At 52.7% G+C, this 24127-nt stretch overlaps 6 protein-coding genes across 6 annotated transcripts; 1 reads left to right on the forward strand and 5 right to left on the reverse strand.

The window, feature by feature from the left end:
- Positions 1 to 146: 146 nt before the first annotated feature.
- SCP_0508910 (hypothetical protein) lies at positions 147 to 1611 on the reverse strand (the record flags this gene model as incomplete). Its single annotated transcript, XM_027758946.1, has 3 exons — positions 147 to 443; positions 506 to 1533; positions 1593 to 1611. 3 exons carry the CDS (start codon positions 1609 to 1611, stop codon positions 147 to 149), a joined length of 1344 nt encoding a protein of 447 aa, XP_027614747.1.
- Positions 1612 to 4338: 2727 nt separating this feature from the next.
- SCP_0508920 (Glutamine--fructose-6-phosphate aminotransferase [isomerizing]) lies at positions 4339 to 7112 on the reverse strand (the record flags this gene model as incomplete). Its single annotated transcript, XM_027758947.1, has 6 exons — positions 4339 to 4363; positions 4430 to 4804; positions 4863 to 5080; positions 5138 to 5931; positions 5983 to 6625; positions 7071 to 7112. 6 exons carry the CDS (start codon positions 7110 to 7112, stop codon positions 4339 to 4341), a joined length of 2097 nt encoding a protein of 698 aa, XP_027614748.1.
- A 2377-nt stretch (positions 7113 to 9489) lies between these two features.
- Positions 9490 to 10328, reverse strand: SCP_0508930 (hypothetical protein; the record flags this gene model as incomplete). The annotated part of the gene is made up of 3 exons (XM_027758948.1): positions 9490 to 9678; positions 9741 to 10153; positions 10223 to 10328. The coding sequence occupies 3 exons, from the start codon at positions 10326 to 10328 to the stop codon at positions 9490 to 9492; spliced, it is 708 nt and encodes a 235-aa protein (XP_027614749.1).
- Positions 10329 to 12457: 2129 nt separating this feature from the next.
- On the reverse strand, positions 12458 to 14525 carry SCP_0508940 (MFS general substrate transporter; the record flags this gene model as incomplete). The annotated part of the gene is made up of 13 exons (XM_027758949.1): positions 12458 to 12530; positions 12583 to 12828; positions 12884 to 12930; positions 12982 to 13025; positions 13081 to 13158; positions 13220 to 13372; positions 13428 to 13571; positions 13628 to 13706; positions 13763 to 13866; positions 13923 to 13935; positions 13997 to 14056; positions 14114 to 14158; positions 14211 to 14525. The coding sequence occupies 13 exons, from the start codon at positions 14523 to 14525 to the stop codon at positions 12458 to 12460; spliced, it is 1401 nt and encodes a 466-aa protein (XP_027614750.1).
- A 2380-nt stretch (positions 14526 to 16905) lies between these two features.
- On the forward strand, positions 16906 to 20410 carry SCP_0508950 (Protein transport protein; the record flags this gene model as incomplete). Its single annotated transcript, XM_027758950.1, has 14 exons — positions 16906 to 16952; positions 17001 to 17032; positions 17084 to 17849; positions 17903 to 18236; positions 18288 to 18491; positions 18543 to 18647; positions 18700 to 18823; positions 18885 to 19040; positions 19097 to 19267; positions 19326 to 19621; positions 19673 to 19810; positions 19868 to 20062; positions 20123 to 20341; positions 20393 to 20410. The coding sequence occupies 14 exons, from the start codon at positions 16906 to 16908 to the stop codon at positions 20408 to 20410; spliced, it is 2805 nt and encodes a 934-aa protein (XP_027614751.1).
- A 294-nt stretch (positions 20411 to 20704) lies between these two features.
- Positions 20705 to 23731, reverse strand: SCP_0508960 (hypothetical protein; the record flags this gene model as incomplete). The annotated part of the gene is made up of 2 exons (XM_027758951.1): positions 20705 to 22784; positions 22836 to 23731. 2 exons carry the CDS (start codon positions 23729 to 23731, stop codon positions 20705 to 20707), a joined length of 2976 nt encoding a protein of 991 aa, XP_027614752.1.
- Positions 23732 to 24127: the final 396 nt, after the last annotated feature.

Here is a 24127-nt window from a genome sequence, read left to right on the forward strand (position 1 = left end):
CCCGACACGTATCCCACAAGGGAAGCTGAGAAGCGTCTCTACTTATACTTACAGGAGATATACCCTAGCTTGTAGTAATCACGTCGCTAAGTAGTTACCCGCACCGGTACTGACCTATAATGACGAAGCAATAAGAAATGCACCATTTACACTCGACCAATGTCAAGCAACTGACGCTCTACTACGTGCGCCATTGATTCTGGAAGCTGCTCGACCTCAGGCAGAATCCCTCCGGCACGAGACTTCACATGAAAAGTGCCGCGATAATGACATCCACCAATTATGATGTACTCCAAGGATGGAACATTTCCAGCTACCTGTCTTGCCAATCCTTGATAAGTAGAATCAAGGACATGCGAGGGTGCAGATATATATATCTCTCTCGTGCCAATCAATGACAGACCGACGAGCGACAGGGCACCCAGAAGGAGTGTGTGTTCCACCTGTGCCACAAAGGAGTTAGCACATCCATTTCGCGGGGATAACATGCGTGACCTAAACGCACAACAGCTCTTTCGAATAATCGATGCCGCAAACGTCGGAAGCCACCACGGAGAATTAAATACTGCACGTGAGGGGCTGCTTGTGCTATTTGCGTCAGGCATTCCGCTATGTCCGAGACGACGCATGACAGCACGATCGGAGAACAACGCTGGACATAGGACACGATATTAGGATATGACTCCCACTCATACAAGTCGAGGTGACGGGCACTGCATGGAAAGAGCGTAGCGTGGAAGGACCCAACGTGAATGCGATCCATATTCTCCCAGGCAATACTGTCCTCTTCACGCCAGGAGTATTCCGCAGAGACAGTTAGGTCTAGATAACGGACTGCGGGGAATGCATGCGACAGTTCGGAAAGGTCGACGCAACATCCCACCTCCAAAGTGTGAACCCAAGGCCAGACGAGACTGCCAGTATAGAATGAAGAATGACCGCTGATGCGGAGTACCTGCAAGGAATCGATGAAAGGGCGGAGCAGTAGGCCGTGGTTGTATCCACTCAAGTTAGAGAGATTGATTTCTCGGGGCCGGCTAGCCATCTTGGATAATAATTCGTACGTCTTGCATCCATCTGAGAACAATTCCAGGTATTGAACGCCAGGAGGTACCCGCAAAGCACCCGCAAGGACAGGATATGTCTCAAAAAAAGAGTCGGGCATCTGGACCGATATTGATTCAAGACGAGTAGCGCGCCGGACGACTTGGGACAAGGAGTATGTCGCGGCTCCAGACTGGGAGAGAGCAGAAGCATCCCAGATACTCAATCTTCTCAAGTGCAGTATACGACCTGGGGAATCTGCGAGCATGAAGTTGCAATATTGAAGAAGCCGATCAACGTCCCATGAGTTATGAATGAGGCGGAACTCTTCGAGCAGTCGTGGAAGCGCCGCAGCATAGACATTCCTGCACGTCCTCATGAAAGGAAAGAGTTTACGAGGATGGATGTTTGATATGATCTCCTGAATCACATCGTCATTCAGAACATCGAAGTACAATTTTTGTCCTTCCTCCTGTGTGAAACGGCGATCTGCAAAAGCGCTACAATGGTCATACAAACTTCAAAAGGACGTGCATGAAAGCTCGAACCTGTTGATACTTCCGTCATGATTGTGAACGCAAGCCCCTAGAGTTATAGCTGGACAGTCAGATATATGGGCTGAACTGCTCTGCGTGCAACGGCGTGAGCGACTGAGCTGAAGATAAGCAACTTGTTGACGAAGGCGCAGACAAGTTCAAGTTGTGCAACGCCACAAAGGTCACGGCGCTTCCAATGTTCCCAGCACGTGATGTTTTAACCACGCGAACGTATTCTTGCACATCACTCTCATTTTCAGCCAATTCCCTCTGCTCCTATCCCTACTTTTACTATGGATGATTTCACACCATTCTCACCCACTGACGACGGTTACATTGAATCTGAATTTTCCACTTACATCTCCCGTGCCCTTGTCGCAGCCATTAATGTGGACGACCGTACGTTTTTGCCTCTCCGAGCTCTTGCCTTGCCGATATACAACCCCGCCGCACCGCCGGAGCATCCATATATCCGGGCATCATCCGGGTATTCCGTCCTCGTGCAGCTATACGCTCGTTGCAGTCAACTGTACTTACGCTTCGCGCGCTTTGTGATATTGCCCCGTGGTGATCCATCTTGAGCATGCGCAGCGGGATTCAGGTAAACATCAGTCATGTTATCCTAAATTCTATGAAAATTCTGTGGACAGGGGCATGACGCAAGACTGCAGGCAGGAAGGTATATTAACTCCAGGACAGATAACACAGCATAAATCTCGAGACAACCACATCTACGAACTGCATCTGCTACCAAGACATCGGCAGAGACCTAGATTTCAAGTAAAGAAGCAACAACGATGCACCACTCATGAGCGACCTCTGTCGAGCAACTGCCGCTCTATGACGTGTCCCAAGGATTCCGAAAGCTGTTCTACTTCGGGCAGATTCCCTTCGGCACGGGACCGGACATGAAAAGTGCAACGGTAACGACGGCCACCGATGATGATGTACTCTAGGGATGGAATATTTGCAGCTACTTGTTTTGCCAATTCCTGATAGACAGAATCAAGAGCACGCGATGGTGTCGATGCATTTGTCGCGCCGACCAGCGATAGCCCAAAGAGTGACAGACCGCCTAGAAGGTGCATGTGTTCCGCCTGTGCCATGAAGGATGAGTTAGTACATCAATCTCGTCAGTATGGCATGTGTGATGTAAACGCACAAGGTCCTTTTCGAATAATCGGTTTCGGGAATGCTGGAAACTACCACGGATACTCAAAAACTGCACGTGGGAGGCTGCTTGTGCTATTTGTGCAAAGCATTCCCCTATATCCGTGACCATGCACGACAGCACAATCGGAGAACAACGCTGGACATACGACACAACATGAGGATATGATCCCCAGTTGCACAAGTCGAGACGACGAACATTGCACGGAAAGAGAGCGACGAGGGAGGAATCATAATGAATGTGATCCAGATCCATCCAGGCGATGTCTAGCTCATCACTCCAAGAGGGCGTGGCACCAAGACTGAGGACAAGACGACGGACAGCTGGGAATGCATGCGACAGCTGAGAGATGTCGACCAAACATCCTACCTCCAGGGTGTGAACTAAAGGCCAGACGAGGCTGCCAGTACGGAAAACCGAAAGACCACTAATGCGCAGCACTTGTAGGGAATTGACACAAGACTGGAGCAATTCATCGGGTTTGTATGGATTATCGAAGTGAGAAAGTACGATTTCTCGGGGATGGCTGGTCATCCTGGGTAGTACTTCGTATGCGCTGGGCAGATCTAACGACAAATCCAGGTATTGAAGATCAGGAAGAGCTCGCAAAGCATGTACTAGGCCGGGATATGATGCAAGGGAGCCGGTGGACATTTGGATTGATAGCGATTGAAGGTGAGTGGCGTGCCGAATGACGATTGCCAAGGATGCCGTACTACCAGAGTGAAAACAATCGTTCAAGATAGTCAATTTCTTCAAGTGCGGTATACGATCTGAGGGCTTTGCGAGCATGAAATCACAGTACTTGTAGAGCCTCCGGGTACCCCAGGAGCTATAACTGAGACGGAGCTCGGAGAGCAGTCGAGGAAGAGCTGCAGTGTAGAAATTCTTGCAACTCATCATGAAAGGAAAGACTTTCTGTGGCTCAATGTAGGATATGATCTCGTCAAGAATATCATCGTTCAGAGGGTCCATGAAACTCGCGGGCTTCTGCACAAAACGGAGACGCGCCAAACAATGAGTCTGTAAGGTATCGATGAAGAGGACGGAGGCTCACTTGTCAGTTCCTTTAATTGAATTTATCCACCTTGGGAGCGGTGAGTATCGCGTATCGTATATGAAAACTACACCGGGGCCTACAGTACTATATCGTACTGTTCAGCGTTACAGTGTCGGGAGTCAACTTGAACACCCTGAGTTGACTGTGACTGATAAAGTTCCCAGCACGTGGTCGCGCAACAACAATGTGACACTTAGTGAGTTAACCCCCAGACAAATCACAGAAAGCCTCAGAAAAATGTGTATCATTTTCAAGGCAGCTGTAAGGTATACGTTTTGGATCACTAGAGTACACACAAATTGCAAGCCAGCCTGCCACAGTCCATGCGTCATAACCTGCAGAGAGAGCCCGAACGAAGGGAGGTATGCAGAAATGTCAGGTCCGCGAATGCGAGTGGTGCGGAAGAAACTACTCTAATCTGTCCATTCAGCGCAGCTGGAGTCCGTCGTGGGTGATCGCATATACAGTTCGCCTTACTGGGTCCCCCTTCCCCCGGTCTCGTCCTCTAACCCGAAACAACGACGCGTCTACTCGGTGGTGACAGACTTCGCGCTGGATCGACAAGTAATCAGCGCCAAGCCCAAAGAAATGCAGAGAAGTAGACGTAGAAACACTCACAGGTTCCGTGGGAAATCGACGTCGAACCCATTTCTAACAGCAAGGTGGTAGCTGAGAAGCTGGAGGGGGATGATGTTGAGGAGGCCCTGCAGGCAGTCGACAGTGCGCGGGACGCGGATCGTTTTGCAGCCAGTGGGGATCCCGTCGTCGTCCTCGTTGCACACCACGATTGGCTGCGCCTTGCGCGCCGTGATCTGCGCATACGCGGACTGCACCTTGGGGTACAGCGAATCCTGCGTCATCACGATGATCACCGGCATGTTCTCGTCGATCAGCGCGAGCGGCCCATGCTTCAACTCGCCAGCGAGGATCCCCTCCGAGTGCATGTACGAGATTTCCTTAATCTTTAACGCGCCCTCAAGGCACGTCGCATACCTACAAAGGTCATCACCGTTAGCACGAGTGCAGGGGCGAAATGTGACGGATGACGCACTGATATCCTCTGCCCATGATGAGCAGACTGCGCTGGTTAGCGAGCACGCCAGTGGCTAGTTCCTGCAGGCCCTTGTCGCCCTCAAGCACCTTCTTGATCTGCCCTGGCAGCTTGTGCAGGCCCTCGATGATCTGCGTACGGCGCTCGGTCAGCGAGATGCGGTCCTCGGAGAGCTGGAGCGCTATCATGATGAGGGCAATGTACTGCGACGTGTATGCCTGAAACACAGAGGTTGAGCGTGTGATTCACGAGAAGCGGCGCATATAGCGACTCACCTTGGTCGACGCGACACCGATCTCCGGGCCTGCGTTGATATGCACACCGCAGTGTGTCTCGCGCGAGATCGTGGAGCCGACGGTGTTGACGACACCCACACAGAGCGCACCGCGCTCAAGGCAGTATCGCAGGGCAAGGATCGTATCGGCGGTCTCACCGCTCTGGCTGACGAACACACACACGTCGTCACGGAAAATGGGCGTCTTGCGGTCAAGGAAGTCCGACGCAAGCTCCACGCTGACCGGGATCTCCGTGAGCTCCTCAAAGATCGCGCGCGTCGCAATCGCGGAGTGGTAGCTCGTGCCGCACGCGCAGAATACAATGCGGCGCCCGCGGCGGATGATGTTGAGGTATGCGCGCAACCCGCCGAGCGTGATGACGTTCTTGTCGAAGTTGACGCGACCACGCATCGTGTTGACGACGGACTCGGGCTGCTCGTAGATCTCCTTCTGCATGAAGTGGTCGAACTTGCCTTTCATGATCTCCGCGAGTTCGAGCTCGAGCGTCTCGATCGTGCGGTGCGACGGCGGAGGCGCACCGCCCGGCGTCGACGACGAACGCAGCCGGTGAATGTGCAGCTCGCCCTCGGCGATGTGCGCGATGTCGTCGTCCTCGAGGTACAACACCCGCTTCGTGTGCTCGATGATCGCCGACGCGTCCGACGCGACGAAAAACTCGATCGGCTGCGGCATCCCGTCTTCCGACATGAATGCGCGCGACTGCGAGCGCAGCAGGTTAGGGCCGTGCTGCGTGGGCGGCGCGAGTAGCGTGCTGGTGGCGGCGGTTGACGGCACTGAGTAGATGCGTCAGAACACGTGCGTCACCAAGTTCTGTACACACTTACGAGCATCCATTTTCTCTCCCTCAGGGCCGGAGACTTCGACATCGACGAAGTCGACCTTGAGCTTCTTTTCGGTCTTCACACCAATCAGTAAAGGCGAACCGCGACGGGCGGTGACGACCTCGTTGGGGTAGTGAGACGACTTGAATACAAACGCGAAAGAGCCCTCGAGCTCCTTCAGCACTGTCTTGATCAGCTCCGTGAACGACATGCGCTTGTCGGGTTGCGAGTCATAGATATACTTGGTGAGGATTGCGACGGCCTCCGTGTCGGTCTCGCTCTCGAACTTGTACCCGCGCTTCTGGAGGACGAGCCTGAGCGCGGCGGAGTTGGTGACAATGCCATTGTGCACGACGGTGAACTCGGCCTTTGGGTCAGACTTGAGCGGGTGGCAGTTTACGATGGACGGGGGACCATGCGTCGCCCAGCGGGTGTGCGCGATGGACACCTGCGAGAGGAATGTCTTGGTCGTGTCGACGTTCGACTCCGCGATACGCTTTCGCAATCCGGCGACCTTGCCAACCTCCTTGAAGAAGAGCATCTCTCCCGGCTTGTCGCCATCGATGCCGATGCCTGCGGAGTCGTAGCCGCGGTACTCCTGTCTTGCGAGGCCATTGACGAGGATCTCACAGATAGTCTTCCGATCCTGGAGTGACGGCGCATCAGCACGGTCAGGTCAAAGGGCAGACGATCATTATATGCGTGTCGCGGCAGCGTGTTCACGATGACGACGCGCTCCAAAGTGGACGATCAGCGAAACGAGGTAAACAAGCCTCCTTCTCGATGACGTTCGGACAACGGCTATGAGGCACGTTCTTCGCCGGTCATAGGTATGCGCTCTAGAACACTTCTGCTCCGCGCGTCGTACCATTGACTGCAACAGAATGATGTCCAGCAGCAACAGACAGCATAACTGATGCGAATGCTTGTTATCCTGAGCATGCCCGATGTGGCAGTAACACAGGCGCACGACATCGCCAGCCACCTCACAGACGTCGTCCCATCGCGTCCGCTTGAACCGCGGCATCTGTACTCTCTCGTCGCCACCGTACCCACACGCGATGCAATGAAACAAGCGACCAGAGACTAACCTTCTCCTGAAGGTAACTGCAATAAGCGAAGATTCCGCACATCGTGAATGTCTAGCCTGTACATTGATAACAGTTAGCTGAGCTAGACGCGAGAGACGACGAGCACGCACGTAGTAAAGGACTGAACAAGGAGACGGAACTGGTATGGAGATGGAAATGAGCGGCGAGAGATATAAGTAACCGGGCAAGGGCGGGATTTGGCTGTGCTTGGTTCTGGGTAATTCCGCCGAGCGCTAAAGATTGCGGCCGCTGGCGGCTGAGCTGTGTCGCCGACCTGTGCTCAGCAACCGGCTGCAGATCCCTCTTTCCTGTTCCCCCTCGTCACTCTGGTTTTAGATATAGCTCACTGCCTCGTTGACATTGCAGAGCATGTTCCTGCAGGGTATTGGGTTCGAACGGAACACACTGCTTCAAGGGTATGTGGCTGGCGGCTTTTGCTCGCATCATGTACATCCACGCTAACGGCGGGCAGCCAGCGGCCATCCAATGCCGCCCACCAGACTTCAGTTACTAAAATAAAACTCGCGCGTATGCTGCTTCTTCTTCGCACAACGGCGATGGTCATTCTATATCTCCGTCTCCCGACTTCCAGTCCGCGAATATTGTTATGTCGAGAACATACTGGCGAACCTACCCTCGTCTCTCCTCATACCTAGGGTATGTATTATACACTCTTTGTCATTGTCAATGTCCTTCGCTACCTGATGGTTCCCGCGCAATCGTGTTTCCCCAGACAGTTCTCCGGCACCGATCAGAATTGCTGTTCTTCGCTACCCGGCGCTCCTCCGTAGAACCTTGTCATGTTCCCTCGCGTGCGGACGTCCTCCCCTTTGAGAATCCTCTAGGAACGGCACGCAGCATGATGGACGTGATACCTCCGAGCGTATGTCGCCTACCTGGTCCTTAGTTCCTCCGTCTGTCACACCCGTGCGCCTGACGGTGACTTGTTCTATGCCCCTGGTGGTTGGAAAGCCCTCCAGCCCGGACTCGTTTACACCGGAACCTTAGGAGGTTCCAGCCGCAACGGCGGGCGCACATTCAGTACAAACTCGCAGACTTGGGGGATCAATTTGGGTGCGCACGATGGAACTTAGTTTGATAGTGGCTTTTGGCATTAGTGATGCTGCTTGCTGTTGAGCGCTGTGCATCGCGAGTATGCACCAATCAGTACTCGCACGTTTCGTTCGTTGGCAGAATCCTCTCATCTGCTCTTTGGTCTTTCCTCTGTATTCATCGGTCATGGTTACAGTGACTTCAGATGAATGTTCAGTTTGTTCTGTCGTAGCAAAGAGTTCAAGTCGGATCGTGGATGGCACCCGCACTGTCTACCAACACTTCGTGTCTCGGTAGTGCTCGACTATTTTTCTTCGGTTTTACATAAATGCTGTGGATGGCGCTGCGCCGTCATCGACGCTGTCAGTCTCCTTCGAATGACTCCAGCTGACATTACAACTCCACCGTAGCGGGTGGATAGACTTTCGTCACATATCTACGCAGCTTCTCTGAGTTCAACTTGAAGTTCTCAAGTTGTTTAAAGGCTTGGATTTGGCCTCACACCGCGAACGATGCTTTGTTTTCAGAGATGGTCCTTGCGAGTTAAACCCAAGGATTTTGTGCCCAGAGGGCTACACCCCGCTCATACATGTATCGTCTTATCAGATAGAATAAGGTTTGAGAAGGTAATTGTAATTGGTCCATTGACGTTCTGATTCCAGAACGACTGCCTGACTGTCCCTGTTGACAGACTCTGCCACCAGCCACCAGTTCGCTGACCGTCTATGATGCCTCGCACAGTGGTCGGGTATCCACCAGTGGCACGTCGGTCAAAATTTGACCACCGAATCTCGAAGGTTTGAACAAGTAAGTGACATCCGTTCACTATAACGAAGACCTTGGAATAATCATGAAAGTCAAGACTTACTAGTACCTTCCCAGCTTCACTTGGGACGTAGCAGCTCACCGTCTCATCAGGCTCATTAGTTAGGGAGTATTCTTCAGGTTTCCTTCCCTTACAAACAATGTTGATCTCGAAGCCGTTGTACAGTGTCTCTCCAGGGTATTAGACGGATGGTAGTCGCGGTTAATGTTGTTGCCACGAATATTGTGACCAAACTCGTACATGACACCAAATGCGTCATTCAAATATTCATGATGTTTTCTTCGCTGTCTGCTGAAAGCAAGATATTATTGTGCATGTTATACACAGGCATACATATATAGCACTTGCAAGTGTGCCATTTCTCCAGAACGATCATAATGGATAAATATTCTATCAGTATCGAGGACTAAGTTGCGGCGGACGAGCCGCAACCGTATCAGACTTGTATGCAATTGAGAGTGGGCGAGGATCACCTCAAATGCGACTCAGAATAACAATCGGCATCTCGGTGAAAATGAAAACATCATAACCCATTCTAACTCAATCATCCAGTGTTAAATCCACTACCTCAGGCTCCCAATCTCTGACCTTGAGGCATCCGGGTCTCGGCTTTTCTTCCTTCTTTACAGCCTGTAATGATGGCTTGCTACCACCAGCCACATTTCCGGTGAACCTCGCAATCTTACTTTGAATGACTTCCAGCTGTTGTTGGACACCGCTCAGCTGCCTCTGTTGTTTGGTTTCACAGTCATTCCTACATGACCGAGAGCACGCCAATGAACGAGGCTTACCACTAGAGACACTAATTCTTCTGCTTCTGACGTGTTTGTATTCATGTCCTGGGAATTGAGAATTTCCGGGCTCGCTGGCCATTCTTGGACTTGTAAGGGTCTACCAAGCATTGGCTTGATATCATTCGTGTGCGCATCTCCGTGCTCGGCCGCAGCCGGCGCTCCAGTATGCACGCCTTCTTGTGACGATGTGGCCTCATTCCGACGCTTGGGACGCGGTCCAAGGTCGTCATCAGCCGCTCGTGCACGCTTTCTGCCCCTTACAGAATTGAGGGAATGGCTGCGATCCTTCTGGCTATGCATGTTCGTGGACGAGGTCTGACTGATGCCGGTTTCCAAATCGGCTGAATCGGATGTCCGTTCGTCAAGATCCTCTGCAGGCGCGGGGATGATGCCTTGTGCTTGTAGTATTGCTAATGGAAAAGATAGATATCATCAACGTCCATAGAATTGTTTATCCATGGAGATACGCAGAAACATACCTCGAGGTCTGTACCTAAATATGAATTTGAGGTACGGCATGGTCTTTGCATCCAGATATTCTGGGTGCCAATGCTTATAGGCTTCAGCATCAATGGTATCCCCCATCCTGTGAAGAAACAGTACAGATATTAGCAGCATGGCCATGTTAGTGGAACAAACAGCGTACGTTATGCAATGAGTACCCTGCTTTTTGCTTTTTTCGTGCAGCGTAATAACGTCAGGAAAGGTGGTGGGTTTGGAAAAAGGGGACATCCTTTTTTTCTTGACTCTACAGATGTGCACAGCTATTACACCAAGGTCCACTATGACATTCTCGGCAAATGATGCAGCATCATCATCTTAGGAAAAAAATTGAGAGGGTTAACCAGGCATGCAGGAATGGGCTCATTGATTACAGTACCAGTGGTGTGAACCTCTGCGAATTGGTACAGTCGTTTAGAATTCACGGACGTCCTCAGACCGTCACGGTAACCCGATTCTCCCGGCATACACCCAGAGTTGCCGCCTCGACGGCCATCCAAAAGACAACGTACAGCACAAAAATGAGAGATCCCGTGCGGCATCTTCCAGTGAATCTTGAAATTCTACAGGGCAAAAAAAGACTTAAAACTGAGAGTCTGATGCGGAGGTGCATACTATGAAATCTCACCTTTCCAGCTTCGCTAGGGATGTAGCACGACACTGTCCTATCATCTACTACCTCCACGGAATACTCGTCAAGAGCCTTGCCTTCACAACGGATTTCAACATCGAACGCGCGGTGACGCATGGATACTAGTAGCAACTTGAACCCGACTTCACGGTACTAAGACGATCAATCTGCCCAGTCACGCATCACAGCAATTTTCAGAGACCAACTCTTGCTTACCAGGGTTATTCCCTTGATTAAGGAAAGTAAAGGAGATAGCCCTGTAAGAAATATTGACTGCAAATACACTATTTGAAATTTTAAAGATTTTTCGGGTGTTGGCCGGATTAATGGTCGTTTTAGTACAGTAGTGTGACGGCAGGAGACCCCCCGATTAGGCCTGATCCGAGGGTAAATTGTTTTAATGTCCGTTCGGAAAAGGCCATTTTTGGCCCAAAATGTCCGTGGAAAATGAGGCCTCACCACTTTTTTTTTGCCTCCGCGTTTCTTCTCAGGTAGCGTTGGTTTCTAACCCATGCATCTCAGTCCCGGTGTCTTCATCGTTGTTCTGCATCATGCTGGACAATAGCTGCGAGCAATACTTCAGTGTTACGAGGCTTTTAGGCAGTTTGTGGCCTATAGTAATGATTGGCAGTCACCTTCCATTGCTCGCAAGTCAATGTTACCATGCCCCTCATTTAAGCGGCACTTTGTCATTTCGAATGCGAACGTCGATCTATCCCGCCGAAATCAAATTTCTCCTTACAAAGAACGTGGCCCAGAGAATACCTGGTCTGTATTTGTAGTACTGGGGTTGTGCGAGTTGCCCTGGCCTCTGTAATTCACGTCAGTAGTTGACAAAATGTCATCTTTTTATATAAGATACTCCTCAGAAGAGATTTGTAGAGGATAACATCCACCAAAAAGATGAAGTTATCATAGTGGTTGGAAGGACCCATCAACGGTGCAACACTCCCCAGCGTCCGCACTGATTAATGATTAAGATCTTCTGTGCCATCTCTGCAGACGTCCAGCTAATCCTTGTAGAACGTGCCACCTGAGCCAGAGATGGAGGGACAGTGAGGAGACCCCAGTAAATAGAGGTTAATAGATTTAATTACCAAGTCTAAACGAACACAGTGCCAAGGCCTCAAGCTTCAAGTGGCTGACTCGCGCAAGCCCTGGTCTGCACCGTAACCTGCCTCGTCGAAAGCAGCGTTGTGAATACTTAGTGAGCAGCCGTCGAGGATAGCAGCCTATCGTCCTCCTTCCTCGACCAATAGTATCTGGCTGTTCACTAGGTAAGACCCTGGTCATGATTCGCTCGTCCTCGCGACCTGACGTTTTTCTCTGGCTGCTCGCTAGTCTTTTCGGGAGGCCTGCGTCCTGGTACATCTCGTGCCAGTGTTGACCTGAGTGCACCCGGAGATTAGTATGAGGATGTACTGCGCTAAATGAAGATGCTGAAGTTTTGGAAACGCCAATTATCAGTAGCCAAGTTCTGCAACCATTGTTTCTATAGCATTAAATTAACCCCAAACCTCGACTGGACCGTATTCGTCTAAGTCAGTATGCCTTTTGCAACTCAGAACCTGAGATCCTCGGGCTACTCAAACCGGCGCGGGGTGCTAGGCACGAGCGCCCACAAACAGAACATGAAGCACATCATGGACACAAGCCTACAACATATCATGAAGAGCGCAGGCAGAGACTCAAAACATGTGAACGCACAACGGCTGCAGACTCTTGATACCTTCGCGTGACGCCAGCAGCCCAGCCAGGAGTGGGAAAAAAGCGGAGCCTGCCTGTCCGAAGCCAGCAATCCATCCGATACACCCAGTGAGAAGCCACGGCGGAAGTATGCGCCCGGAATGGTTCATGACGATCGGGTAGATGGGCCCGAGGAACATGCCTACAAAAGACACTGCAACGGCGCCCCCGATCAGGGAGGGCACGAGCCATACGACGAGTTCGAGACTGCGGGTGGCGCAAAAGGTCAAGTACAGGAGATGCAAGCAGAAGATGGACGTACGCGATAGCCAGAAGCATGTAGAGGAATATTACGCGGCGTTCACCAATCTGAAACGATGATTGTCAGGGTGCTGACAGCGAGAGAAACGAGCCTCTAACCAGTTTGTTCAGCCAGAGTAGGGCCACCCGACCCAGGGTAAGTCCTATTGATGCACAACGTTAGCTACGCTACTGGAAAATATTTGAATTGCAATTTACCGCCAAAGAATCCGGAGGAAATGTAGCCAGAAGACGGACCGCCTTCACGTACATTGATAATGAAAGTAACGATCCAGCCTGCCAGAGCAGAGAAACTTTTAAGACATGACACGCTCTGGTACGAAGTTGAGGACTTCACCTCCTATGGTTACTTCAACACCGACGTAGACTAGGATGAAGAATGCCAGAAGGTGCAGTGGCCGCAAACGGAAAATTTGCTTGTACTTGCTGTCTTCGCTGTTTGACAGTGCTGAGTGGTCGGCAGGGGCCTGTCCTATGTCTGCTAGGCACTCTGGAAGTAGAAATTCACCAATTTATGATACTAAGGTGTGGATTGTGCGATTTACCGTCTTGTGTTCTGAATCGGATAACGGCGATCAAAAAGACGGTATTCGCAAGAGCTATGCCGAGCGACACTAGGTAATGAAGGGACCACCGAGGAAGCTGCGAGAATTGTGTCGACACAAGGGGTGACGACAGCGCACCTACGCCTGTTAGACAGACAATGATGTGGTGCCGGCGATTGATATTAGTTCACGAAACCTACCGTACACGGCGTGCAATATGCCCATCCGTGTTGCTGAGTTGTGGGCAAGGCTGGCAACATAGCCGTTTGCGCCTGCATCCTGAAATGCGGATCCATAAACGAGAAGATATGGTGAGGAAACGAGAGTCAAACTACCTGCAGGGCTAAGCCGAACCCGTTGACGGCGTAACCCATGACGAAGACCGGGAAGGGTGGTGCTGGGGCTTCGAGCGCATATCCTATCACTTGGGCAACCGATCCTGTGACAGTACTGTGTTCATATGACTGTAGCGATACGCCGAGAGTATTTGTAAACCTATCACCATCACCTATGTGAATTAATCACCACAGTGAGCGTGTATGGAGTTGGACAATCTAATGATGACATACAATTCCAAAACCAAATTTATCAGTGAGTGCGACATTTGCAGCCGCCGCAACTACGAATCCCTAGATAGCAGACGTGAATATTATTCTGGATATACGCACGACATTACTGAATACTACCACGCAGTTGAACACAAAAATCAATGATACCAGAGCGAATCCGACCTATTCATCTCAACGACCGCAATTTCAACAAGGTATATTGGCTCAAGCTCACATTATACACTTTCTGTATGCGCGGGAGTAGCGGACCAGTAGTGCCATCGTTCCAACCAGCGAGAAACAGACACAAACACATGGCTGCGAACTGGATGTTCGCCTTATAATGATTTATGCGTCCTGGAGGCAAAGTGGGTTCGATAGAGCCTGTATTGCTGCCCTCTGCATCCTCCTCTTTTGCTGATTTGACTTCACCGATCTCCGCCATCTCCACAGACATTGAGTCTTCATTCGGCATGGGTTTCGAGAGTTTCGGAGCAGACGGGTAAGGTGACCGGGAGCGCACAGAGATTGTGCGCGCGTTAACGTCCATGTCCCACTTGGAAGAAAACAGAGAGACGCTTCAGCGATTCGGGATGAGCATCGCGGGGATGGATATCGTAAACGTGCATGTGACACTCGCAACGTTCTCGCCAATTTAACTCGTTTTCTCGGTTTCTCGTCTAGCTCAGCCACTCTTCAACAGGGAGCACGAGGGCGTGGTAGTGCTCAGGCTCCTAAAACCATCCGTCGCTATAGCGTTCTCGCTCCTACATCCCAACATATGTTTTAAATGATCATGTGACATATGTTTTATGCGACTTACCTGTTTGAGAGACTATTGCCGGAAAAGGATAGCCGAACGAGAGGAGGAGAACGCTATAGGACGGCTGGCCAAACTGGTCGTCCGAGGATACGCCGAGCGCGCATACCTAGAGTTTCCCGCTGGAAATCTCGAATAAACCCTAGCATGGGTCTTGTTGTCTGCAACGCGCGCGACCCAAATTCGGCGTTCGCGTAGTGCTCGTCGTGCGCCGCCCCTCGCGCAATGTTGTCGATTCGGGGCATGGGAGCACGGCACGGCTTAAAATTTTCAATTGATAGACCACCAAGTTGTCTAATCCTCGCTCTGAGGTCACCCTCAACCTGCGAGCCTCTAAGTTGATGTGTCGCACTAGTACTTGATTTTTTGCAGCTCGGGACCCTGCACTTACAACCAGAGCATTCCTATTAATTTCTAAGACAACCACACTGTACTTTGGCTTTACAACATATCTCTACAATGCTACACGAGGGGGAGCACTACGCGAACGCCGAATTTGGGTCGCGCGCGTTGCAGACAACAAGACCCATGCTAGGGTTTATTCGAGATTTCCAGCGGGAAACTCTAGGTATGCGCGCTCGGCGTATCCTCGGACGACCAGTTTGGCCAGCCGTCCTATAGCGTTCTCCTCCTCTCGTTCGGCTATCCTTTTCCGGCAATAGTCTCTCAAACAGGTAAGTCGCATAAAACATATGTCACATGATCATTTAAAACATATGTTGGGATGTAGGAGCGAGAACGCTATAGCGACGGATGGTTTTAGGAGCCTGGGTAGTGCTGTGTCCAGGCGCAACTAGGTGCAAGATTTTAATTCGCGACACTGGACGAGGCCAGTGACTAGTGACTGGGAGCAGGCAACACCTTGAGTTGATGGTGAATTTATCGAGTCTGTGATCTGACTACAAGAAACAGTTTAATTAGACGTCCCTCGCCCACTACGCAGTATGCAGTAATCCCGATAATTATCCGCTGCTGTGCGAGAGGGCATCTCCACGACGCGCTATTTTCCCCTCGAAACATATAGTCATGACTAATGCGAAGACGAGGCTGAGGTTACAAGGAGATAACAGCTGGCCCTTGGTCAACAATATATGATGGTGAAGCTTGAATGTGGGTGGAATTAAGTCACACGACTGTCTCTGGATGCGAAGCGAGCACGCCAGTCTGGGAGGGGAAGAATGCAGTGACTGCCTGGCCGAAGCCTGCGATACAGCCGATGCACCCTGCCAGGAGTCATGGCCGGAGTACATCCCCAAGGGAATTCATCACGATAGAGTAGGCGGGCTCAGGGAGCATTCCGACGAAACATACCGCAACCGTGCGGCCGATCAGAGAAGGCACCAGCCATATGATGAGCTTCAGACTGCAACGAGAGGTAAGTACTCAATAACGAGGTAACCATAAATACCCGATAGCGAAGATGACACGACGTTCGCCGGCCTAGACAGATATTCAGAGGAGCGGCGTTGACAGAGCGAAACAAACCAGCTTGCTCAGTCATAATAATGCTACCCGACCCAGAGTAAGTCCTGTCAAAGGCTTGGCATGAGTTATGCGGTCGTCTTGTAAGGCGATCCAAAATGGGTGCTTACTGCCGGATAACGCTGAGGAAATGTATCCGGAACAGGGACCACCATCTCGCACGTTGACCATGAAACTCACGATCCAACCTGAATAGACAGGGCTGCTAAAATATGCCATGAAAAGGACAAGGCTCACCTCCTACGATTACTTCTACACCGACGTAAACCAAGACAGGAAGGCTAACAGATACAGCGGCGCAAACGGAAGGTCAACTGTACTTGTCGTCCAATCTCAGGCCCGGGCTGAGGATGGGAATATTGTCAAACAATATTCCCAAGGCACTCTGGTAGAAAATATGTTAACACTAGGGTAGTGACTTGACATACTGAGAAATCGCCGTCAAGAATGTAAGAAGTTATTTACGCGTGGTTGTGGTGGAACATGATAAGAACATACCAACCTTCTTCTGAGAGGCTGAGACCTGAAAACGGGAAAACATGAGTGACGTGTCGTGTCACGTTTCACTTCACCGCTTCGTTCCTTTCCTCCATTTTACTCAAGTCCTTTTCTTTCATCTCGTCAGAAGATGGCGTCACCTTCACAGCAGTTGCCGCCAGGTTGGGCTGCAGAATGGTTGGTCTCCCGCGCACGAGTCCGTGTAACATTCTGAAGCAGTCTTAGGGACGCAAACAACCAGCGGTACCTCTTCATCGGTGCGTGTTATATCTCCACAGTTGTGAATGTAGATGATAACGGAAATGTAGAAACCGCTACCGGACGTTCGCAATGGGAAGTGCCTGTCGCAGGAGTTGCAGGGCCGGACGGTCCTATAGACTCACCATCCGCATCTCCTCCCCCGACGAACCCACAACATCACGCGAAGCGCCGTCAATACGCTGCTGGCCAGACGCAAGCTTACTATGGAAGTGCTGATGGTTTGGGTCCCACGGCATACGGGACTGCGCCCCAACAGCCGCAGCAACCAACGCAATTGTTCACCCCAGGGCTCGCGGTGGAGAACCAGTTCCAGCAACAGCAGCAGATGCAGATGCAGGGCGCGCAGGCCTCGTACTTCTCTGGGGCGCAAGCCGAACCAGAGTACATCAATGCGCCCGGGTTCGGCCAGCCACAGGCGCCGGTGGGCGCGCTGGCGGACCAGTTCGGGCAGATGAACATGGGGCAGAAATCGCTGCGGTTGTATACGACAAACCTGTTGACGGCACCACCGGACCCACGAGAGCTGCAGCGGTCACCGCCGGACATCTGCTTGCCACCGAACGCGTGCATCTCGCCGTCGCCGTACGCGAACGCACCCGCGTCGTACCAACGGTCCACGTTGAATGCGATCCCGGTGTCGAGCTCGCTGCTGAACAAGTCGAAAATTCCGCTCGCGCTCATCATCACGCCCTATCGGTCGCTCAAGGAGGGAGACGACCCGGTACCGGTCGTGTCGGACACAGTTATAGCGCGTTGCAGACGATGCAGGACGTACATCAATCCGTACGTGCAGTTCATTGACGGAGGTAACCGGTGAGTGCATACCGAGGTCCCTGTAAAGCGCTCTCACAGTTGACGGGTGATAGCTGGCGATGCTGTATGTGCAACATGTCGAATGAAGTTCCACAGTTGTTCGACTGGGATCAAGTCCGGAATCAACCTGGAGATAGGTGGGCGCGTGCAGAGCTGAACCATGCAGTCGTCGAATTCGTCGCGCCTACAGAATACATGGTTCGACCCCCCCAACCGGCGGTGTACGTGTTTTTGATTGACGTCAGTCATGCTGCTGTTCAATCTGGCATGGTGGCTACTGCGACACGCACTATACTTGAGAACCTTGACCGCATTCCGAACGAGGATAACAGGACCAAGGTCGCGATTGTCGCCTTTGATGTTTCGCTGTACTTCTTCTCATTGCCAGTAAGCTATTTCCGCATACATATATTATGTGCTTGTCCTAAGGTACGACAGGCTGGTTCGAGCGAGTCATCCATGCTCGTCGTCTCCGACATTGAAGACGTTTTCTTACCGAAGCCAACCGATCTTCTCATCAACCTCACAGATTCTCGCCTAGCTCTTGAGGCGCTCCTCGGCAGGCTCAGTGATATGTTCCAAGACAACCACACCATTGGAAGTGCATTGGGCCCTGCGCTGCAGGCTGGTTTCAAGTTGATGGTCTGTGTCATATTGTTGCTGCATCTTCTGAATTTCTAAGCTTCTGCAAAGGCTCCTATTGGTGGCAAGATCATGGTCCTCACGTCCAGTCTGCCCACCCTGGGCGCTGGCGCCCTGAAGAACAGGGAAGACCCGAAGATCCTTGGCACTAGCAAGGTGGGTATCCTGGTTGTTGAAGTGTTGTACCCTAACGCGACTGCAATCATAGGAGTCGGGGCTTCTACAAGCCGCATCACCCTTCTACAAAACGTTTGCCATTGAGTGCTCGAGGGCCCAAGTGTCCGTCGATATGTTCCTTTTTAGCGCCGCGTACCAGGATGTTGCAACCCTCGGTAAGCTTGAGCATAACCTCAAATGATGTCTTGATATCTGACTACGTCGTTCTCTCCTCAGCTTGCCTGCCTCATTACACCTCTGGTCAGACCTACTTCTATCCTGCGTTTAACGCCTCCCGCCCCGAAGATGCTGTTAAGTTCGCGCACGAGTTTGGAGAGGTCTTGGCTATGCCGATCATGCTGGAGGCTGTCATGCGTGTTCGTGCATCAAAAAGTATGTTTCTCAAGTATGCGCATTTACTCCAGAAGTATTGACGGCTGCTGTGTTAGACCTGCGTATGTCGTCGTTCCACGGCAACTTCTTTGTTCGCTCTACGGACCTACTCGCCATGCCTGCCGTTCCTCAGGACCAGTCGTATGCTATCGAGGTGCAGATCGAGGACACCATAACTGCACCCTTCGTCGTGTTCCAGACGGCCGTATTGCACACGACATGCTACGGTGAGCGGACAACATATATATCTTCCTAGTTGTATACTGATCTCAAGTGGTATATCAGGCGAGCGCCGCATACGTGTCATCACGCTCGGGCTGCCCACTACGAACAACCTCTCTGATGTCTTCGCTTCCGCAGATCAAGTCGCACTTGCGACCCTGCTCGCGAACAAGGCGGTCGAGCGCTCCCTCACACACAAGCTCGAGGACGCTCGCGATGCGCTCATGGCGAAGATGGTTGACATCCTCACCGCATTCAAGGCAAACATGACCGCTGGCGGTGCAGGCGTTAGTGCGCAGTTGGCAATCTCGGAGAACCTGAAGATGCTACCTGTCCTTGTCCTTGGTCTACTGAAAAACGTGAGTGAAAGTATCCTGTAGGCAGTCTTTTTTTGCTCATCTGATGTTTAGGTTGGGATTCGGCAAAGCGCCCAGATTCCTCCGGATTTGAGGGCGTATGCCCAGGCGCTCCTGACGACGATGCCCTCGCAGCTCCTCGTACCTTACCTCTATCCCATATTCTACTCGCTACACAACATGCCTCCTGAGGTACGAATTCCGCACTTGTCTTATACCTTCTATCGCTAAATTTAGCGGTGCAATCAGTGCGGAACTGTTGGAGAGGAGGGTGTTATCATGCCCCCACCTCTTCCTCCAACGTCAGAAAGGCTTGAGAGACATGGACTATTCCTTATCGAGGACGGCCAGACGATCTTCCTGTGGGTTGGGCGGGATGCCGTTCCTCAACTGATCATGGATGTCTTTAACCTACCGAACTACGAGGTATTACGAGGTGGGAAGGTGCGTTTCTCTAGACGTCTCTCTTTTTCACTGCGTTTTTGACCAAATACATCACAATAGATGACATTGCCGCTCCTCGACAACCCCTTCTCGCAGCGTGTGAACGCTGTCATTCAAAAGACGCGTGAGATGCGACGTGGGCCATATTACCCACACTTGTACATCGTCAAGGAGGACGGCGAGCCCCCGCTGCGGTTGTGGGCTCTCAGCTGTCTCATCCAGGACCGTGCAGATGTCTTGCCCAGCTATCAGCAATTCATATCTCAGCTGCGGGACAAAGTGAGCACACCAGTTTGATGAAGTCGTTGCACCGTTAACTCGTGTCTCCAGGCGAATGGGAGTTACTGAATGTGAGACTTGAAGGACTGGTCTTGGATGCAAATTCGCGTCGGCATTTCCGTTTCGTTTTCGTTTTTACGTATGATATCAGGTAGTAGTTTTCTCTCCTCTATAAGAGCCTTGGACTTGAATTCGAGACCGCGGGGCAGGCATTAATACCATGACTTTGATCCCCTCAAGCATATGGTATGTAGAAGTGTTTATAAATTATATGCAATGCAGACTCAGCACAACGACAACACATTCAGTACCTTGAAAAGTAATGGTGAAAATCAAGCATAAACTTCCCTTCCACTAAGCTTCCTATCGCACGCCGCCGATGCGCGCCCAGAACATCTCCTCCCGCAGCCGGACGAGCTCCTTCCACGTCCGCTCCTCCCAGCTAGCGTCGCCCACGTATGCACCGATGTATGCGCCAGTGCTCTCATCGGAACTACGTTCCTCCTCGCTGGTTTCCTTGGGCTCGATGGACGTATCCGAGTCCGGAGCACCGTTCAGCGACTTGCCCTCCACGCGCTCCGCTGCCCCGTTCACTGACGCGGACGTGGAGTACGATGGCGCGTCCTCGGATGGTGCTTCGTAGAGACTTTCATCGGCGTCCTTCAGCTCTTCCAGGGCAGGCGAGGCTGCCGCCGTTCGCTCATCTTCAGTTGGGGTTTCTGTAGCTGTTTCCCCATTTAATTGTGCTACATCATCCGATTGCTCAGCTTCTGTCTCCGCAGATTCATCTTGCTCCGCGTCTGCAGGTTCTACTGCTTCGGTAGTAGGCTGTCCGTGAACAGTTTCATCGTCCTCTGTAGGCTGGACCTTAGACGCTTCGACTGTCGCTGCCTCCTCTTGCGCCGTTGCACCAGGCTCAGTACCATTCGACGCAAACCCATTGGTCTCGACCACAGGTGGAGCCTCAGACTGTGCGGGTTCGGGAGCCATAGATACGCGTACCCGTGCAGCCGCACGGCGGGGAAGTGGTGGTGGCGCGGCGGGCGCAGCCTTCTCAGTCTCTGGCTGATTCGGCGCTGGGGCGTCGGTGGTAGCAGGTTCTGCGAGAGCTACTTCAATAGGCTCGGCAGCAACAGGCTCGGCAGCCTCAGTAGAAACAGGCTGAAGTGAGTCCGCAGTGACTAGCTCTTGTGTTGGAGGCTGCACTGACTCCACGGTGATGTCCTCAGGCTCGGGCGTGGGCGGGGAAGACAGCGGGAGAGGGATGGTAGATGGCGTGCCCGGGCGCGACGAGGCGAGTGAGGCCGGCCCTTCCTTGGGTGTGGCGAATTGGTCTTGCGACTCTGCGTGCGCTATTGGGGGAGGAAGATGCTCCGCGGCTAGTGGCTCCTTTGTATGCGACACGTCCTCGTGGCCAGTAGAGCCCGTCGCGTCAGGTTTCTCTGCGCCGTCCACACGATCGACGGTCGTGGTTGAAAGGTTGGCTTTCGACGTCAGGCCGCGCTGCCGGTTCCGCGGAGGCAGTGGCGGAGGCACCGCCCGCAGTGATCCAGGTATTACGACCGAGGACAGGGACGCAGACTTCGAAGGATGAGTGGGGGGCGGCGCGTAAATTCGTCTCGCCGTGGGTGGCGGCGACTTGGGCAACGTCTTCTCCTCAGGCTTCTCCCTAATCTGGGGCTCCTTCTCTTCTTTCTCTGGCGTAGTTACGCCGCTGCTGAGGCTGCGCTGCACCGAGCCCCACAGCATCCCGATACCCATGCGCGAGCGGCGCGGGGGCACGGGCGGCCTCTCCGCGCCCGACACGCCATTTACGAGCGCGGGCTTCTCGGAGCCGTTCGGCGTGGGCGAAACGTATAAACTCTCCTCCCAGACCTTCTCGACCACGCACGTACGCACGAACGCCCAGAGCGAGCACGTCGTCCGGAGCCGCATCAGACACCACCGCGTCGTGCAGAGCGGGTATATCGTCGACTGCCGGGCCGGCACCGCGGGCTGCTGCGAGGAGACCGGCAGCGACACCGGCAAACCCGAGGATGTCGCGTCCAGCCGGAAGATGTAGATCTGTGATGGCGGATCGGTGGCCGGAGGCGGGAGGGAGTCGCGCTTGTGTGATGGGTTGGGGCTCGAAATCGACTGCACCAACGAGTTCTTGAACAAACTGGAAGACCATGAGTTATTATGTAGGCTAGAGCGCGGAAGCCCGTTAGAGGCTAGTGGCGTGTCGCTCGCGGAGGAAGAACCGAAAATAGGAAAGCCACATAGAGCACACATAACATGGCTGTGCCCAGTCCCGGGAATGACGGATGGTGCGAGCTCTTCTAGCAGTGTCGTAGTCGACATGGGCTCAACGGTGAGTTGCCCGCTATGGATAGCAGACAGCACCGACCTTCGCGAGAGCCAGTTGAGCGACGGCGCGAGGTCTAAGCGCACGGTAGGATCCCTGCGAGTAGGAGATCAGTGGAACGTGCCAAATGAAGTCATTGCGACCCACGAGTCTTCCGTGACCAGTCTCGCAAGGAACGGCTGAGGGAGGAGGGTTGACATCGCCGGCGGCTGCTGGCTCGCTGGTCGGATAGAGCGCAAATGGGAGATGAACGCGAGATACTCCTGATACGGCGCATGTGAGGAGAGTAAACGCGGTCCTGTCGAACGGCTGCGTTCCTGGGACCGCTCAACCCACTTTCCTTTGCCCATGGTGACCCGCATGTCCTCCACCCTCCTATCAGCAGTCTCCTTCTCCGCCTCGAGGGCCTGCATCTGAGCCTGCAGTACGCCGACGACCTCCTCAGCGCCTCTGAGCGCACGCTCCGTCTCCTCCACCTTGCGCTCGCTGCGGGCCTGGGCCATGCGGGCCTCCGCGACCATGCTATTCGCCTGGTTGAAGAGCGAGGCACTGAGATCGTCGAGGTCCTTCTCGATCTCGGCGCGCGCGGACTCCGCCTGGCCGCGCTGTGCAGCCTCGTCGGTCGCGCGCTCCATGAGACGGGTGAGCTCGGCGGTGACGTTGTCCTTCTCGACGAGCAGGCCGGTGCTCACGGCGGAGAGGTGCTGGGAGCGTTCGAGCTCGAGGTTGGAGATCTTGAGCGTAGACGAGCGGAGATTGGACGTGGTGACGTGCAGCTCGTCCTCGAGGTTGGACATGCGGTCATAGGAGCCAACGAGCTTGTTGTTCAGCTGGGAGACCTGGCCGAAGAGGTCCTGGATCTGCGAGCGCAGAGAGGCGATGACCATCGCTTGCGCATCGGGGTCGCTGTTGCGCCGTCGGAGGTGCGCGTCTTGGCCGTTGACCCCTCTTGGCACGACCGTCGTCTTCTGATCGAGTAGATCTGCTTCCTGGTTGAGTTCGTGCATCTCTGAGTCGACAGAGAACACTCGAGCGTGCGGCATCGACAGGACGAGCTCGTGTCACCCAGGATTCGCGCCTGCTGGCAGTGACTGAGATTCCTCAAAGTCCCAGTAAGGTCGCCGACCTTGGCAGTCCTAGCAGAAATATGACAGCGGCAAGTAAACGAATAGAGAAAGAAAAAGACAAAAATGAGAAAGGAAGACTGGAGAAAAGTAGGGCGCAGTTGTGAATTCCAAGTCAAGCCACAAATTCAATTCAATTAAATTAAATTATTTAAATTGGACTGATTTAGAATGCGGCAAGTCTCTCTACAGTACTACCTCACTTTCGCAGAACTGTCTGTGTTCAAAGGTGTTCTCTTGAGACCTGGAATAATTTTAGGTAGGAGAGACTTAGAATTTGCCCACGTAATCGTCGAAAACATTCGGCGGTCCGCA

Source organism: Sparassis crispa (assembly GCF_003851025.1).
Source record: "Sparassis crispa DNA, contig_000004F, whole genome shotgun sequence".
In the NCBI taxonomy this organism is placed as follows: Eukaryota; Fungi; Basidiomycota; class Agaricomycetes; order Polyporales; family Sparassidaceae; genus Sparassis; species Sparassis crispa.